Source organism: Platalea leucorodia (genome assembly GCF_965183815.1).
Source record: "Platalea leucorodia genome assembly, chromosome: 2".
NCBI classification, from domain to species: domain Eukaryota; kingdom Metazoa; phylum Chordata; class Aves; order Pelecaniformes; family Threskiornithidae; genus Platalea; species Platalea leucorodia.
In genome coordinates this window covers 115,703,411-115,721,518 of record NC_138824.1, presented here as the reverse complement: position 1 = coordinate 115,721,518, position 18,108 = coordinate 115,703,411, and the positions used below count along the sequence as shown (strand labels likewise).

Below are 18,108 nucleotides of genomic sequence, written 5' to 3'. Positions count from 1 at the left end.
TGGACCTCTGCCTGTAGGGAGCCTCCAGGCAACTGGGACCCCACCAGGCGCAACTTGAAATGCTGGTATGACCTCTGATGTCCTTGGGAAACGCAGTGCGGGATGAGCCACTCCAAGCTTACTAGAAGCAAGCTACCTGTCAACTACCTAGAGTCCTGGAAGGTCTTTGATGTGGCCCCCCACAACATTCTCACCTCTAAATTGCAGAGAGATGGATTTGATGGATGGACTATTTGATGTATATGGAAGTGGCTGGATGGCTGCATCCAGTTACAGTTAACGGCTCAGTGTCCAAATGGAGATCAAGTGGTGTCCCTCAGGAGTCCATACTGGGACCAGTACTGGTCAATATCTTCATTAATGACGTAGACAGTGGGACTGAATGCACCCTCAGCAGGTTTGCGGATGACACCAAGCTGAGCGGTGCAGCTGATTTGCTAGAGGGAAGGGATGCCATCCAGAAGGACCCTGACAGGCTTGAGGAGTGGGGCCATGTGAACCTCAGGAGGTTCAACAAGGCCAAGCACAAGGTCCTGCACCTGAGTCGGGGCAATCCCCAGTATCAGTACAGGCTCGGGGATGACGGGACTGAGAGCAGCCCTGCAGAGGACTTGGGGATAGTGGTAGATGAAAGATTGGACATGAGCTGGTAATGTGCGCTTGCAGCCCAGAAAGCCAATTGTATCCTGAGCTGCATCAGAAGAAGCGTGGCCAGCAGGTCGAGGGAGGTGATTCTGCCCCTCTACTCCGCTCTGGTGAGACCCCACCTGGAGCACTGCGTCCAGCTCTGGGGTCCCCAGCACATGAAAGACATGGACCTGTTGGAGTGTGTCCAGAGGAGGGCCACAAAAATGATCAGAGGGATGGAGCACCTCTCCTATGAAGAAAGGCTGAGAGAGTTGGGGTTGTTCAGCCTGGAGACGAGAAGGCCCCAAGGAGACCTTATTGCAGCCTTTTAATACTTAAGGGGGCTTATAAGAAAGACAGAGAGAGACTTTTTACCAGGGTCTGTAGTAACAGGACAAGGGGCAATAATTTTAAACTAAGGGTAGATTTAGATTAGATATAAGGAAGAAATTCTTTACAAAGAGGGTGGTGAGACACTGGAACAGGTGGCCCAAAGAAGTGGTAGATGCTCCATCACTGAAGTGTTCAAGGTCAGGTTGGATGGGGTTTTGAGCAACTTGATCCAGTGAAAGATGTCCCTTGGCAAGGAGGTTGGACTAGATGATCTTTAAAGGTCCCTTCCAACCCAAACCATTCTGTGGTTCTATGATTGTATGATTAGCTGATTTTTGTTCTTGGAAGAGCTAGGACTGAGGTACACTACGTCTTCTCTGATGCCTTTCCAAAGAGGAAACCTCCAGTTCCCATCTCTTGACTCCGCAGCAAAGCTCATGGGCCAGGCTGGTCCGAGGCAGAACCAGAGGAAAGCCTAAGTGCTATTTACCTGTAATGGGGCCTCCAGTTCTGAGTCATGCAATGACATCCCACTGTTGATTCCTTTTGCAAACAAAGGAGCAAACAAGAAAGGAAGTGGAAAAGAGAACTGACCTATCTCATACCACAGATACCTTTGCTGCTGCATCATGCTGGGCAGGGCCCGCATACCCCCCTTCTTACTTGAGTGCTGCATCCCCACATGGAGATGGGGCCACATCTGCAGGGATGCCACATCATGGCAGGGAAGAGCCGTGAAACAGGCACTCAAGTCTTTACGTGCTCATAGCCTAGACTTGTGTTAATACAGTTACTGGGGTGAGCAAGCAGGAGCAAGAGAAAGTGGTATATTGAATCTCAAGTGTCATATCAAGGGGAGAAATGGATTATTGATTACAGGTTTGAAGAAATCCTAACAGTTTCATGTACCACAAGAGGATGAATTGTGTTGATCCTACAGCTGCCTCCTCTGGGCAATGCAATTTTTAGCCACTTCTGCAATGCAGTGCCACATGTGCTCTTGTTAATTACTGCTAATTGAGTCAGGAAGTGATCGAAAGACATTTGCCTATGGACTTCCTTATTATTGGAGAACAGAGTTTTCAAAGGACCTAAATGTTGTGGGAGCACATATACCATTGACACCCAATAAAAACTGATGCTTTTAAGTCACTGAGCTGCTTCTGAAAATCCTGTTAATGAATCTTTAGGATACAGCTGAAACAGGGCATGATGGCTGGACCTGAAAGCCCTGCCTTGCCCACCGCAACCATTCACATGTAGAGATGCAGATAGGATCGCCTATGTTGCAGATTTGTGGAGAATACACAGACAGCAGGCAGCCTGGCAGCTCTTCCTCACTGCTTGTTACAGGTTGTTGCTTTAGGGGATCAAGATGACAATGCAGAAGAGAGGCAAGGATGCTAGAAATATTTGATAATGAATGTATGCACATGCAAACATAGCAAAAAGTAACAAGCTGTAAGTGGCTGGGCACCTGTCATTGGTGATTAATATATCCATTCATAGAATATCCCGAACTGAACATGGCCAGGTGCTGTCCTTTTAGGTGGGAAAGATGGGATCTTGATGGAACATTCCTCTTTCTCTGTCTTAACTTAACAGGAGTTACTATCATTTATAGTGTTAGCACTATGCTACCTGTACATTAATCCTCATTGGCTTTTACAGGCGAGCCTTATCAGAGTATGTATTTTTAGCAGGACAATGAGGCCACCCTAGTTTTGTATTAAAGCTTTTCATGTCAATGGCAGTTTCATTTAAATAAGATAATAATATCCCCTAAAAATCCTATATATCAGCAAAAAGATTCCCCAGAGCTGTAGCCATCAGCAAAAACAAGACTTTAAGGTTTTGCATTGCCCATGGGTGAGTCATGAAGAAGTCGATGCCTGTCAGCCTATGCTGAGACACAGGCCTTTGTTAGCCTAAGTAGGGCCATGGCAAAGCTTTGGCAGTGTTGCCAGTACCTGTGGGAGTTCTTTCAGCTGTGGTGCCAATGCCTGTGAGTTTGGCAGCTCACACTAGACCGGGAAAGAAAGTCAACCCAGAAACAAAATTAAAATCTCTTAAAATTGCCAGCTGTCCCAGTCTTTCTGATTGGGCAGCTCTACCGACTTCTCATACGTAAATGGTACATTTGCCTCCTGCATTTATCAACAGCTCCTGAAGCCCCCAATGAGAACTGTCAGGGAAAAGTAACATGATATAAATGCCTAAATACCTTCTCCAATCTAGGCCTAAATTACTAACAAAAGTAATAAATACAGTGCATCTAAACAAGCGTCTTAATATCAGATTTATGTAAGTATCAGGTGTTGAAGCCTATGCTCTCTATGATACCTAGGAAACCAGTCTTACTCAGCTAAGTCTCCAAAACAACAGAACATTATCAATCTCAGCACCAACTTATTTACTTGTAACGTAACTGAGTGGCTGACAGAGGCAGGGTAAAACTCTTCCCACAGTGAATCGTTTCCACACCAGTATTTCCACATGGACACCAGTTAAGGCAGCCTATCCAAGTTATGGACCGTGAGATGATCCAGTGCCTGTCCCTCCTCCCCAGCGCAGTGGAACAAGACACATGCCAATACGCTTGGAGAGGACGCACCTTGTTACTTTTACAGTTAAATAACAAATTTACGTGAAAATAGTGCATTTGTTTCAGGGTTAACATACAGTGCTTAATCTACATACCATCTTTTGGACAGTAAGGTTACTAAGCTCAGACCTGCGTTAGGTATTTGAGGAACTACTGTTATAGGCACTGTTTTCAGCTTAACTCTGCAAGTTCTCTCTATTGTAGGTTTTTTACTAGCCAGTTGCTGCAGTTAAGAAAACAGACTAAACCTCATGTATTTCCACAAGCAGTGGGATTACCAAGCCTGGTTTCCAATGGACATGTGTCCTGCAGTCCAGGTGCCCCAGCACGATAAACATCCCTCACAGAGTCATCAGCTCTTGCCCCCGTGACTTCTCACTATACCATATTTCCCCATCTGCCTGGCTGCGCCGGAGATGAGACTGACTGTGGTTAGGTGCATCGGCTGTGCAACCACAGATTCTTGGAATGGAAGACAAGGATTAATGCCTAAGAGGTACCATTAATTTAGATTTCTCTCTTATCCCAACTGATTGGGATTGCTGATTTTTATGAGACTGAAAGGAAATTCCCACCTTTAGGATTACTATTCATTTGTCAAATTTAGCTGCAATCATTTAAGTGGGTTTTGAAATTATTGGGGAGAACAGAAGTTGTATAAATGATAGTGAAAGTCTTATTGCTGTGAAGAGGATAACAGCAAGCTTACCAAGTTGGTACAGTGTCTGTCAGGGACTGTAACCAAGGTCTTTCAGTGAATACTCAAAGCTGTTATTTACAGAACTGAGAATTAACAGAGGCAGTATAGGCAGATGGTGTACAGTGATGGCATTTCTGTCACTATCTCTGTTCATCAGATTCAGTTAAAATATTAAATGGGAGCAAAATCTAAAGTGTGGAAGCTAGAGTAAAGATCCTACATGTCTTTCCCTGGAGGCTGTGGGATAAAGTCACAAAGATCTTAAAGTCTTTAAAGGAGGCAAAAATTTAAGAACCTCATCCTTGTGGGGAACCTCTTCCTTGTGGGCTCCAAAGAGGAGAAAGGAGACTACTGACCTTGCTTCAGTTTTGTTTACATCTTAAGTAATTTGTAATTAGCATTTAGAGGTTAGCAAGCTGTTTTTGAAAAAAGGCTGCCTCTTTTTGCAGAGTCCTTGCCATCTCCTAATGCCTGCAGCCTGTCAAAGATGAGATGCATACAGTAGGATGGATTTTTCTACTGGCTGTCCTCACTTGGAAGATTGCCAAAGAATACAGTTTCTGTACTCTGATGTGCTTTAATTTGCTTTGTGCTAGCAATTTGTTTGAAGAGAACAGAGGTTATATATAAAGCACAGAAGTATAGATTGTCCTTTCTATCAGAGGGATTGGATTTCCAGTCACTCGTAAGTTTTATTGTCTTGGAGGTGTTTTGAACAACTGCCATATAGACAAAAAGGCAGTCTTTAGCGTGGCTTTTGACAGGCTTACTGTTCAAGTATGGGGTCAGCACAAGATCAAGATCCAGATCCACTTTACTGGACTAAACACAGGTATCTCCGCTGTAGACACCCACTCTTGAGGTAGCCTCCTTCAATAATCAAAACAGAGTTCATCGGTATTATCACTGCATCGTGAGTACGATTCATTTAATCAGAAAATGATGTCTGAAGACATGAAGTCCCCATCTAAGATGCCTAAAATGATCACTCACACTCTAAAAGTGACTTTGTCTCTCAAATGTCTAGAAATAGAGCATAGATGACTATCCCAGATGGAGACATCCCTTGCTGCCTATTGGCAGTGAAGAGTTTAAAAGACAGCCTAGCCAGCTGCACTCAATTAAATGTAATGTCAGATATTTGCCTGAGCTGCCGTCAGTCCTCCTTTTATTCTTCAGTTATAGTAGCAGTTATTTGTGCTTTCCAAGTGCCCATCCAGAATATGTGAGCAGTGGCTGGACTTTCACTGCGCATGCCTCAAGAGATACGTAGCTAGCATGCTACAAGCCACTGATCAGTTTATCTAACAGCCTTTTTTCAGCGGAAAGGTAGAAAGTACCTTTGGTACGTACAGCCACACACAAGGACAGCTGAACAGTACGCATAAGAGCATAAGAACATGGCTGAGATACATCTCACTTATATTTAGATAACCCATTAGTCATCAAATTCTCATAAATTACATATTCTTACAGGTATTTAAAGTAAGTGGAGTTAAGCACCTCGGTTCCTTAAAGGCTGGATGCATTGTGAAGCACTTCAATACCTTTTTAACTCTGGCTCTAGACTCCCTTAATAAATACTTAAGATGAACAAGGCTTATCCTCCCCTAGTTACACGTCATCAGATGCATGACTTCAGTTGTTGTATAGTGTACTCCCGGTCACCGCACCCTTTGGTTTGCATCTTGCTTTATGTGCCTGCCTATTAGGAGAAACTGGAAAAGGCAGTTTAATTGGGGAAGAAAGTTCACAACTGGGGAAGGAGTTCACAAGTCTCCTCTCTGCCCCTAGGCAGAGAGCAACAAGCAATGTCAAAGCCTACTGGTGATCTGGCTTGTCATTCTGCCTGGGAGGGGAGTGGCAGACCGGGGAAGCAGCTAAAAGAGACTGAGGAAGTGAACCTGCGATGCCACTGTGAAGCAGCCCTTCAGCTAAAGCCAATTACCTACCCAGCCACCCAGAGGTTCCTAGGAAGAGCACCCCGAGGCGAAACAAAGGAGAGATGAGGAGGACGGCAATGAAAAGACTTTGGCTGTTCATTTTCAGTGCAAGTGAGTACTAATTTGGTTATGTCCTCAAGGGCTGGGTAGAAGGAAACAGCACTACAAAGTCAAAGTATTCCATTGGACTTTGTGTGTTTCTTTATTGTTAAGTAAAAGTTCCTTCATGTTTATGATCAGGCAGGTGTGTTTACCATCTGTGTGCTGAACGTCCAGACTCACAGACATCTCCTAAAGACTCAAGACAGTGTTAGGAACAGGAAAAGAATGCTAATCTTCATGAGGCTGGAAAATATTTTTTAAAAACAGTTTTAATGGCTTCTGTTAAATACAATGATTCTCTCTGAAGAAGGAACTTCCTCAACTGGAAGTGGAAAAGTCCTTGGGTTCTATTCTTTTATACATAAATCCGCATGTAGCGTACATCTCCGTAAGTTTAAATCCTACTGTTTACATGTACTCCATACAACTTGTGATCTCTATATATTATTTATGCCAAGGGGATGCACAACAATCCCTACTAACGCATATAAATCAGCCAGCTCGCTCTTGGCCTTCATCACAGACTTGCCCTGTCTCATCCTGCCTTGCAGAGCCTGCAGTCTCAGTTCCACTGCTTTTTGACTTGTCTCGTCTTCTCATACCAATACTCCTACACCTTCTTCCAGGCTTCAAACAAACCTACGCATGTGGAAATCACTTGGGTTTTTTTACCAAAAATCCTGAAAACCTCACTTCAACAATAAAGCCCACGAGAAGGAAATTCACAAAGTTTAATGTAATTAGACAAAGTGGATGTGCTCCATATGCAACAAATGTGACTTGGGTCATGATTTGATGATCATTGTGTAAATTGTGTAATGCCATTGGTATTCATTCTCCTTTTTCATTCTCACCTTTCATGCTATCCAAATTATAGATGGGAAACTTTTCAGAGCAGAAATATGTATGTTGGGTGAAGCTTTTCTTGCCTATTTGGGCAGGACTCAAATCGTAATAATTCAGTGTTAAAATACTGGCCTGTCAAAAACATTTTGAGAAGGTATAGTAGATTCCTGCACTGCACCAGAGTGGAGAAACTGCACAGCACATGGCAGTGCCGTGTTGGGATGCCAGAGCTGCCCTGAATGAGCTGCATCAGGACCTCGGCACAGGCTGACTTTTTCTGCTGTACAGCTTTTCACTGCAGTTGTGTGAATAACTGGTACTGTGTACTGGCTGAAGGAAAAGCCTGTAATGGTCATTCTGAATCAAACAAAATATTTACTTTTAATGCAAATTTCACATTTAAGAGGTTTCCCCTCACCCACTTTGGAATTAAATTTCAGCTAAATTCTGAGGTAAAGTATTGAGGAATTAAAAGTCAGAACATTTCCTTGCAAAAGTGAAGTAACACATTTCCACTTTTCCTACTTTTCTCACTAGCCAAATCTACCAAGACAAATCAGAAATAATAATTTTGCTTGATCAGAATCTCAATTTTTTCAGCAAACAAAATATTCCTCTAATTGTTTCCAGCTCTATTAATTGCCCTTCATTCTGTTTTGATTCACACTTAGTAAGGAATGTGAAAGTAGACACGTCCCTTTGATTTTCTTCTTCCTTTGTACAAGTACAAATGTTTACATTGAACAGGGGGAGATAAAACCTTTCTCAATTTCTTAAAATGTTACAGACACGCTAATTAATAACAAAAAAAAAGTAATTCTAAAGCTTAAATCTAGGTGACGCCATCCCTCTAGTATTATATACGCTATTTGTCCTCTCTCCTTTTCTGAAGTTCTTTCAGAATTGACTCTCTCCTCCCTTCAGCCATACTTTGAATAGATTGTTTTGTCTCGGAAAAAAAACCCAACCCCTGAAGAATAAACCACAATTTCTAGACATGCTGACTGTGACTAGCTGGCTGTTGGTGACTTTGTGAAGAAGTGAAATGTGGTGAGAGGGGGGAAGGAGGAAATTGGTGTGAGTAAATGGCGTCCCAGAATGAAACCGTGCAGCTTCCCCGAGAGCCAGGAGCCCTAACAAGGGAGGACTGGGAGCCAGAAAGAGACGTCATGAGTGAAAAATGGGAGAGCATCAGAATAAGTCGGGCATTAGGGTGACAGCAAGAGATGAATAAGCAGTCTTGCTTGTTACGGACTGTGTCTCTTGGTTCGGCTGTTCCCTGACTCTGCACTGAAGACATGTTTGGGAAAAAACAAAGAAAGATCTCATCTATTGTAGGAAGGAAAAGCACTTGTGAGGGGAAGCCTTAGGGTTGGGCAGTCTTTTCTCTGCCTCAGGGCTGCTGATGACCTGTCAGTGAACCCCGGCCCGGTGGAACGTTTCTGAGTGGCAAAGGAATCAGGAAATGGGGTTTGCTCCATTTCCTAGTACAGGTAGTGGTGCTTTTCACCTCAATGCAGGAAAGCGTCTCTATCCAGTCACAACACGCAACGAGAAGGCTTTCATAGGTGTCTCTCATACAGAGGGCACGATGAAAAACACAAAGAGTCCTGGGGCTGTGCAAACAGGGCCCTTGCACTGGGTGCTCCAGAGCAGGCAAAGACCTGGGAGTGGCTGCAATAAAACCATGCTAGAAATACTTTGCCCTGCTGGTTTCTTTCTCATAGCTGTCCATAGCTGTAAATTAATCCCTGAGAGAACAGAAACCACTACCGCCATGCCACAGAGGAAGAGACTAAAATGCACGCTTAACTAATGAACCGTGCAAGACCACAGAACAACTCAGTTATGGGATGGGGAACGCAGAATGGTGTGAACTTTGGCTAGAAGCATCCTGCTGTGGTCACGCAGCCGCCTCTCCGTACCAGGATGCTAACAAGCGCAGAAGGCAGTCTTTGTACTCCTGCTGAAAATGTCTGAAGCTGCTTCTGAAGACAGTTGTGGAAAGGAGGGCATCCCTGCCCGGCAGCAAGGAAAGAGGGGTGCCAGGGTGGGAAAGGTTTGGCTGCTGTGAAAATTCCTGTCAAATTCCTCTCAGGAGAGAAAAGATGCAGCAGTTCTCTAAACAGGCCATTTCCAAGAAGAGACTTGAAGGACCATTTGCTATGGAGAACAGACTGGATCCGGGAAGCTGTTACAGAAGCTTTTGCCTCTCCTGAAGGGCAGCAGATCCCCTGTCAACTGTCCCATGTTACCCTGTGCAAGTACCTGAATTGGTACCAGCAGGTTCCTAGTGCAGTGACAACAAAACCTTTTGGGTCCCTATGCTGTTATTTTCTAAAGGACACTATCATTCACTGCTGTTATATTCAAGGATCTGGTGGTGCTCAACTTGCCAATGGCTTACTCTTATTGACCTAATATGCATGCGGCTGTGGTCTTTTCCTGACTAAAAAAGCATGTATTCACAATCCACTTGCAACTCAAGGTGGAATCTAGATGTCCTTTGTTCTCTTCCTTACACATTAGATTTCCTTATGGATCTAATCTGGACAGAGATATGGCAGAATGAGGACCCAAAGCTTGCTAGATGGCAACTTTTCAGTCAAATCCTCTCTGGGGGACACTGGCTCAGCCTGGTTCTTTCAGAAGCAAACCTTCACCACCGCACACAGCGTGCCCCTCCCAGGGAGAGCATACATCCCTGCCCTCCTCCACCTTCCTCCTTACTGGGCCATGTTCCTCTTTGCCATGGGAGTGCCTCTGAGCAGCACTCCCTTTCTTGCCTCCCTGCACTCTCTTTAACTGGTTTCAGCCTTAGATTTTTTTCAAATGATTCAGTGCCATAAAAAACCCAAGCAAAGAAAACAAAACAAAAAAACCCCACACAAACTGTAAGGAGAAAGCAAGTGTTTTTAAACATAGGTTCCCACAGGCATGAAGGTCATCTATGGCAGGGCAGAGGTAAACCTCCAGCCCAATCCTGAGAATAACTACAACCTGCCACTAGCTAATGCTTGGGTATGATGAATTAAGCATCAAGTCAAATGGAATACAGAGTACAAGAAACACCTACCCTGTGCCCTGCATGCTTCACTAGGGCACAGAAGGATTTCTGTTTTATTCAACTCTCAGCTATTCCTGTGCTCTACAGGCAGGAGCTACAGTTCTTGGAGAAAGGTGACTACTACCCTACTCATTTTTAAAAACGAATAGCTATTCTTCTCTTGTTTCTTTCAAGCTCTCTTTGCTTTTCTAGGTTTTTCTCTTTTCAGGGCATTACATGAACAGGTTTTGATTCCCTAGCACAAAATGTCACTTCTCTATGGACTTGGATTGAGTTAAGTTATTTGACAGCTTTCCTGATCCCTTAAATTTGACAATATCAATTTGTTAGTTTAGCCTGAATCCTTAAGACTGCTGGTGCACTTGTATTATCTGTTTATCTGTCTCCCTCTGTACATTTACAACTGTCAAAGGATGTCAGTCACACTGAAAGAGGGCTCAGAAAAAAAAAATACATCTTTATAAACTCCATGGCAATGTCTGTCCAAGTAAAGAAGAGGGAAGCGAGGAACGGCAAGCAGAGTTTAGCTCTTAGCCATCCTGTGCGGCAGCTTCCTATAGTCAATCAGCCACAGCATAGATCCCCTCTTGCTCAGTGGGGAATGTCATGGATGACAAGAGGGGATGTGGGGTTAGTGTGGCATATAAGAAAGCCAAAGAGGCAAAACGTGGAATCCAGATGTTAATTTTGCTGACTGCAGAATCTGTTCTCTTCCTAGTTCTGGTGGCTGCTCACGGCCTCGTTGTGGAAGCACCTGCCAAGGAATTACAGGTGGCACGAGGGAACAATGTTACTCTCCGCTGTCATTTTAAAACGGAGGCTGCTATTGACTCAAGAGACATTGTTGTCTGGAGAAAAATCAATAGCGTGGTAAATCAAGTTGCATAAAGAAACATATGATAGGGCATCCAAGAGGGGGTGGGAGGAGAGATGGAAGCAGAACCGTGGGTGGGAATGTGTGTTGGAAGAAAAAGATTCCTTCAAGACTTTCTTTAATCTCATAACTATGCAAACAGAAGCTCTGATTCTAGATGCAATTCATCCCAAATCTATTGCATGATACTAGGCAAGCCCCCATCCTTCTCTTTTCTCTCTCTTGGTCTTGCATCTGTGTATTGAGGATACATCACTGTATGTACTATGAGTTTGTATCTATTAACATATGTGAAATACTCAGATACTTTATAAAAAGATCTGCATATTTTAAGCATATATATTATACATATATTTATATATATATATACATATCGTTGATACTAGATAAGAAGTTTTAAGTTGATGATAATAGTACATGGAGAGATTCTTGAAGTCTCCTACATTCACATGGAGTATTTGAAGGTAAAGAGACCTCTAAAGTTCTCCTTGACTTCTTGGGAATTAGTGACAGAGGAAGCAGCCTTTAGAGCAACTGCCAAGGGTTTCTTCTCTGAAGATCCTTGCTGGACGAAAGCAAGGAAGTTTGTGTAATCACAGGGGAATTTGATTGGATCTCGGACAAATCTCACAGTGTCCTGTCATGGAGAGGAAAGGTGAATAAGCCCCAGCAAAAGAAATCAGTTGTCTCTGACTTCAGATAAGGTGGGAGAAGGGGATTCCAGACAGAAACACAGACCCTTTTGAATTTCTATGTTTTTCTTGGCTTTTTGGCAAACTGGGGCAGCTCAAGGCCCTCTTTTCCAACTGCTGCTCTCTTAAGAGTCAGCTAACCCATTGAGTTAGGTTGTAGACTCACACAGAAGAAACTAAGATTGATCATTTTCCCTCCCTCTCTATCAGGATGATGCTGTCACTAGGTATTTTGATGGACTTGTACAGTATGGCAAGGGCTATGAAAACCATATACAGTTTAGTGGTGATGTAAACAAAGGGGATGTCAGTGTCACCATCAATGCAGTGACCATGGAAGACAACGGGACATATGTATGCAGCGTTCGTCTACGGAATGACCCTCCCAGGCAGACTGCAACCTTGGCTCTTTCAGTCCTTGGTAAGCACGATGGAGACAACACCAGATCCGTTAGATAAAACACTGGCCTTCCCCTAATTTCCACATTGGTTTATACAACAGGTTTTCCAACAGAAAAAAAACTTTCCAGGAAGTCATCATCCACAATTCCATCTTTGGTCTTTTCCTACTACTATGGAAGTAGGCTGGAAGGCTTAGAGCACCCAACTCCCTTAGATACCTGACCGTAGAAAATAGTCTTGAGAGTTGTATAGTTCACTTTCCTGATAACCCTTGCCTCATTACAGGGCATTCCTCATTCCCCCTGTGGCTTGTCATACTCCAGTTGTCAAACGAGGAGTTACCCAACACTATTAGACCTATTCCAAAAAGCATCTTACAATTCCTTCTTGGCTGACCAGTGCCAAGAAGGGAGAAACAAATTACAGACAAGTTCACTCCAGTTCCTTTGAGAAGAAGGTGGTAGGTTCAAGACCAGCCTCTTTAGCAAGAATAAAAACCACAGGTGAAGGAGATGGGTTGAAACCAAGAATTACTTCTGATTAATAAAATTCCTTCCTTTTTTCTTCCCTCAGTTGCACCATCCAAGCCAGAATGCAAGATTTTGGGGACAGCAGAATATGGACACACAATCAATCTGACCTGCTTTTCTCATGAGGGCTCCCCAAAGCCCAGATATACCTGGCAAAGCTTCAATGTACAAAATGAGCCCCGTGTACTACAATCAACAGAAGGTATGAGAAATTCAAAGACATCAAGACTTTGAGCTCCCTGTAGATCAGGGTTAGAAATATCTTGAAGTACAAATACAAAAAACACACTTAAGGCTTTTTCTAGGAAGTTTCCTGACCAGGATTTTGAAAAGTTGTCTTTTTGATACAAGACACACTCACAAGTAACTTAGCAGGGGGAAAATGACTATTACAATGGTCAGTAAGATTTTCACTTCAGCTCTCACCTGGCGAGAAAGCTGGCTCACTCTGGAAGCAGCCAGAAATAATTACTTCTCAATTGCTGGGTGTAAGGGGAGCATAACATGAGGAATAACATCGAGGTTTCTAACTGGTGTGTCTTTACATCCCAGCTTGCTCGACAACGATCAGGTCACTTTCTGTGGTGACAGTAGGCAAACCATAGTTGGCTCTGGAATCTACTTTCCTTCCAGAGATGACTCCTCACCTAGAGTAAGGTGGTATCAGAAAGAGTTACACCAGTCCTGTTTTGCGCATAAAAGAGGCTTCTGGTTCTTTAGGACTGTCACACAGGCCCCAGTATTTTATTTGCTTTCATTTTAAGTCAGAATCTGGGGGGCGAAAAAAAAAAAAAAGGAACTGAATTTCCATGACAGGACCTTTTGTAGAACTATTCACACAGAAATGAGGATTTAATAGTCTTTGAAGTGTAGTAGTGACAGAGAACTCAGATTTATTCCTTTAAACAGCTTTGTTTCTTCCTGGTATGTTCAGCTCCAGAAAGACTCAGTATCTGAACCTACCCTTTTTGGTTTAAGTTGTTGTAGGATCGCTAAGGAGGTATACTAAATGTGATCAGACTCGATAGAATATTCAACACTCACTTGCCGATTCTTGCATAAATTATGCAAAAGATGAAATGTCACCAGGGACACAAACCTTATTCATTTAACTGGCCACTAAGTGGTGCCAACGCATTACGCACAGCCCTGAACGTACCGGGATTTGTCCTCTTATAGCAGCAGCTGCCACCTGCTTCTGCCATCATCCTGTCCTTCCCCGGGACAGGAGTCTCTTCGGATCCGTTTCCACATCGTTTCTGTTTTCATCAAAGCACCCATGTCCAAGTAGTGTGCCGACTGTCCCCTTCTGCCCCAAGCTGGCCGGATGCCCTACTATCGCTACAAGCAATTTCTTTCTGTGCTAAGCAAGTCCCAGTGCCTCAGAGTGTGCAGAATCCCCTTAGGAGCCACTCCAAAACTGATAGTATCTGACCCACATTTTTCCCAATTTGACTCACTAGTCAAGTACTTTTGATTTAATATAGGACCATTTACAGTCTGGTAACAGACTGCAACTCTGAGAGATATAAACATCACACTGCAAAGAAAAGTGAAGTAAGCACAGACAGTATGTAGGAAACTAAAAAAAAGCATGCTCTTTTATTATCTGGCGCTAGGCGCCAGCAGAGACTAAAGAGAATCCCAGTTCCACGAGTGGGCTGGAAAGAAGTGAGATCTCAGGGAATATAAAACAGGAAAGTCACTGAAAAGTATTCAGTCTTTTGCTTTTAGAGCAGGAATCTGGACCTTTATTAGTAGATCACAAGCAAAAAGCATGAAGTACACATACAAATGTCAGCTGGAGATGTAACAAAAACAGACTGCTCGAGCAGACAGAGCTAAGCTTTAGTACATGGTTCTGAGCTCTGTTGGGTTGGACAGAAAACACCGGTGTCACAGCAATGCCATGTCACTGCATTTCTTTTCCTTCATTTATTTTCACAGCCTGCATGGCCTCTCCACGAGTAGAAAGCCACTTCCCCCACTGCTAAACAATTCAGATCTGAAATCCTAAGAGCTGGAGGACTGAAGAGTTTTTTGTTGTGTTCCAAGTTAATTCATCAGATGGCCAGTTCTCAAAGCCAGATGCCGGTTTGAGCCATCTTCTATTTCTCAGCAAAATCCAATGCAAAAAAAGCTTTCACTAAGCACACATACTTCTTTACCTTCCACCTACAATTTTCTTTCTAAAAGGACGTTCAAATGCCACATGCTCCCTGTAACCAAAACAGCACACTGCCATTTGTCCTCCCACAAATCACACTAAAACCTAGGGACTAGCATGGCAGCTCCTGAGCAAGACGGAGCAATCCATCAGCTTTAATAACCTCTCATCGCTTCCACTACCCTGGGCTAGAATTGAAGGGCTGCTGTCCCCACTTCCTTCCCTGCTTTAATTCTTTTCTTTTTTGGACTGGGTTTCTGTTTCACAACAGGGGAACAAATAACTCTGAAGAACATCTCGGCGGATACCTCTGGCTTTTACATCTGCACTTCAACAAACATTGTGGGAAAGGAATTTTGCAACATGACAGTCAGCGTCATGCCACGTAAGAGACGGAGTTGCTTACTAGAAGAGCAGTACCAGAGAAAGTAGCCTAGCTAAGTGGCAAAGGATTAATGGAGGCAATGCAGACAGAAGTATAAAATTCTGCTTTCTTTCAAAAAAATAGCACCCTTTTTTTACCTTTAAGACAGATTCTCTGCATTGGTTTACATCCTCATAGAGCGCTCACTAACTCATAGGGTTAGTTCACAGATGACAAAAAAAACGTGTAGAGTGAGCCCTCAAAGTCTGAAACTAAACTGTATCGATGAAGTACAGCAGTTGTTCAGATCCAGGGGCTCCTCTCTATCACGATCTAACTAATTGCTCCTGCAGACTTAGCAACTACCCAGTACAGAATTAATTCCAGTTGCTATAGTCAAATAAATGTGGCTTCCACTCAGTCTGGATCCGGTAGTGAGATCTGACATCTGGTGGTGGGATTTGAAGTCCAGTGATTGTGCTGATTGCATTTGATATCATTCTCACTGCAAAGGGGTAAATCTTTTCTTCCTGTACAGCATCCATGAACATAGCTCTTTACGCTGGCATCATTGGTGGAGCTGTTGCTGCAATTATAGTTATTGGCATTTTAGCCTATTGCTGCTGCTGTCGGGTGGACAAGGACAAGGACTATGAGATGACGTAAGTACCTTACTCTAGAAAAGTGGATGGAACATACGAAGGGTTCACGTTCTCCCTCTGGCATCAACATACGGAGTGCAAAGCACAGGAGAAAAAAGAAATCAAGGAAAGTGTGCACTCCTTTCTCCTTTCAGTTTCTACCCTATTGGCTCCCATCTCTTCTCATGGAATATGCCCAGTATTACCAGACACCTTTGTGGTCTCTGGGGTAGAACCAAAAAATTCAAACCTTGGAACTGAATTAGCAAGCCCAAGTCAGTCAAGCGTGCACAGCTACTTGATAAGCAAAGCCCAGACTGTGTCTCATTTCTCTGAGTCCCTATACCTGTTTCTGTCCTTGTTAGCCTAAATCACCATGAGGCTCTGTATTCAGAGTTATCACTCCAAGATAGAAGCCTTTTGTTTATTCTCATGATGGAAACAGACCATTGGAAAAAAAGGGGGATGAGAAAAGAGACACCGGTCACCCTTTCTCTACAGACTTGCTATGGAAAAAAAAAGTAGCTTACGCACCTCTTGCATCACCAGCAAGACTTAATCTATGGAGTTCAGTTTGGTATGCTTCCAGGTCAGCTTAGAGCAGCCTAAAACCATTCTAACTCAAAACCTCTTCAGTAAAAATTCTAGCTGGTTTTAATTAACATCTCTACTCCTGAACAATGTTTTAGGGAGCGAGAAGATATAAATGAACCCCCCAGGGAGACACTTACAAGGAATCAGAGAGCAGAGGATGATGTTGAAGATGAATGAAGAAAGAAGCAGGAGGCCAATGCCATCTTCAGGATTTGCTGAGGCACAGACACCACTGTAGAAAAGAAATCAATCCCTCTTTCTCACTGCAAGAAGGTTGTTTTGAATAATAAAATGAAAGCTAATGGCTCTGCCTTCAAGTTCTGGGAGAGAATATCCTTGTCTCTCTGGAAAGAAGTGCTTAATGTACAATAAGTACTAATACATAACCATAAAAATGCATGTGAAACACTGTTCACCCAGTCATCCAAAAATAACCAGTCTTCTCGACTTCCCACTTTCTGGAAAAAGAAGCCAGTCAGGTCTATTTGGAGAACAGAGTTGTTGCTCTATCCCCAGACCCATTGAAGGTTTCAAGGTCACCAACTGCAAGTCATCGAGGAAGGGTGGTCTTGTTTATGGTGTTATGCAAATGTCACAGCTTACAGCATTGTCCAGTATAGAAATTATTTTATGCAGACCAAAGCAAGCTGATTTTTAAGGACATTTTATTAAATGTGTTCTTTGTATATATTATACATGCACATATAAATAAAAATATGGAAAAAAATCACAGATGACCAATGAAAGTCTCCTGTTCGGAACAACAATGCATACTAATGGACTAGATAAGGTAAGAAGTTAGATGGATTTGTAATTGGCAGCTGATAAGATCTAGAAACAGTCTGGTAGCCTATATACTGTCAGATTCTTGAACTTCTGAGTTCCGGCTCAGAGAGTTCCTAAATACTAATTTTCATTACACTATCCTTTCCTCCTGACTGTTGCATGGTTAAATCAGAAATAGTCCATTGCTGCTGCTGGTGCTTCTGAAAAAATGACAGTGTGAGAGCACGTACATGGCAAGTACATCTTTAATAAAAAGAAGAAAACAAAAGAAAAAAGGGAGGAAAGGAGAAAAAGTACCTTTTTATTCAAAATTGTAACAACTTAATCAGAAGCGCTGTATATGCAAAACGTGTGCAAATGTGGAGAGAACTCCCATCACTAGTATCTTATCTTTGGAAGAAAATGGACTGCCTGTCTTTGTCCAAAAGACTGATAATATGGTATTAAAGCTAATTAAGAGCTGTTTGTTTGTTTGTTTGTTTAAAAAAAAAAAACAACCACATTCAATAAATGACTTACACTACAATATTTATCCTTTCAAAGCTCTCTATTGCATCTTCGACTTTAGGAGTTTCAGAAACGCACTGCAATGCCTCCCACATACCCTTTACCCCCAAGTAGTTACTTTTAAATCTGTAACAACAATCTAAAATATAACTTTAAAGAAGTTATATGCTCCTACACATGGGCAGCATTTTCTAGATTCTGAACGACGCAAAACAGACAACCAGAATTGTTATTCTGGCTTGCTTTCTGACTGCATTTGTTTTACATGGTACCTCAAATATAATTATTCATTTGTACTAGTAACAACTGCAAAGACCAACAACCAGAG

The 18,108-nt window shown here is 42.8% G+C and overlaps 1 protein-coding gene across 1 annotated transcript; it reads left to right on the top strand.

The window, feature by feature from the left end:
* Positions 1-6,270: 6,270 nt before the first annotated feature.
* GPA33 (glycoprotein A33) lies at positions 6,271-15,918 on the top strand (the record flags this gene model as incomplete). Its single annotated transcript, XM_082304944.1, has 6 exons — positions 6,271-6,319; positions 10,942-11,093; positions 12,000-12,210; positions 12,765-12,923; positions 15,160-15,273; positions 15,791-15,918. 6 exons carry the CDS (start codon positions 6,271-6,273, stop codon positions 15,916-15,918), a joined length of 813 nt encoding a protein of 270 aa, XP_082161070.1.
* Between the last annotated feature and the right edge of the window lie 2,190 nt (positions 15,919-18,108).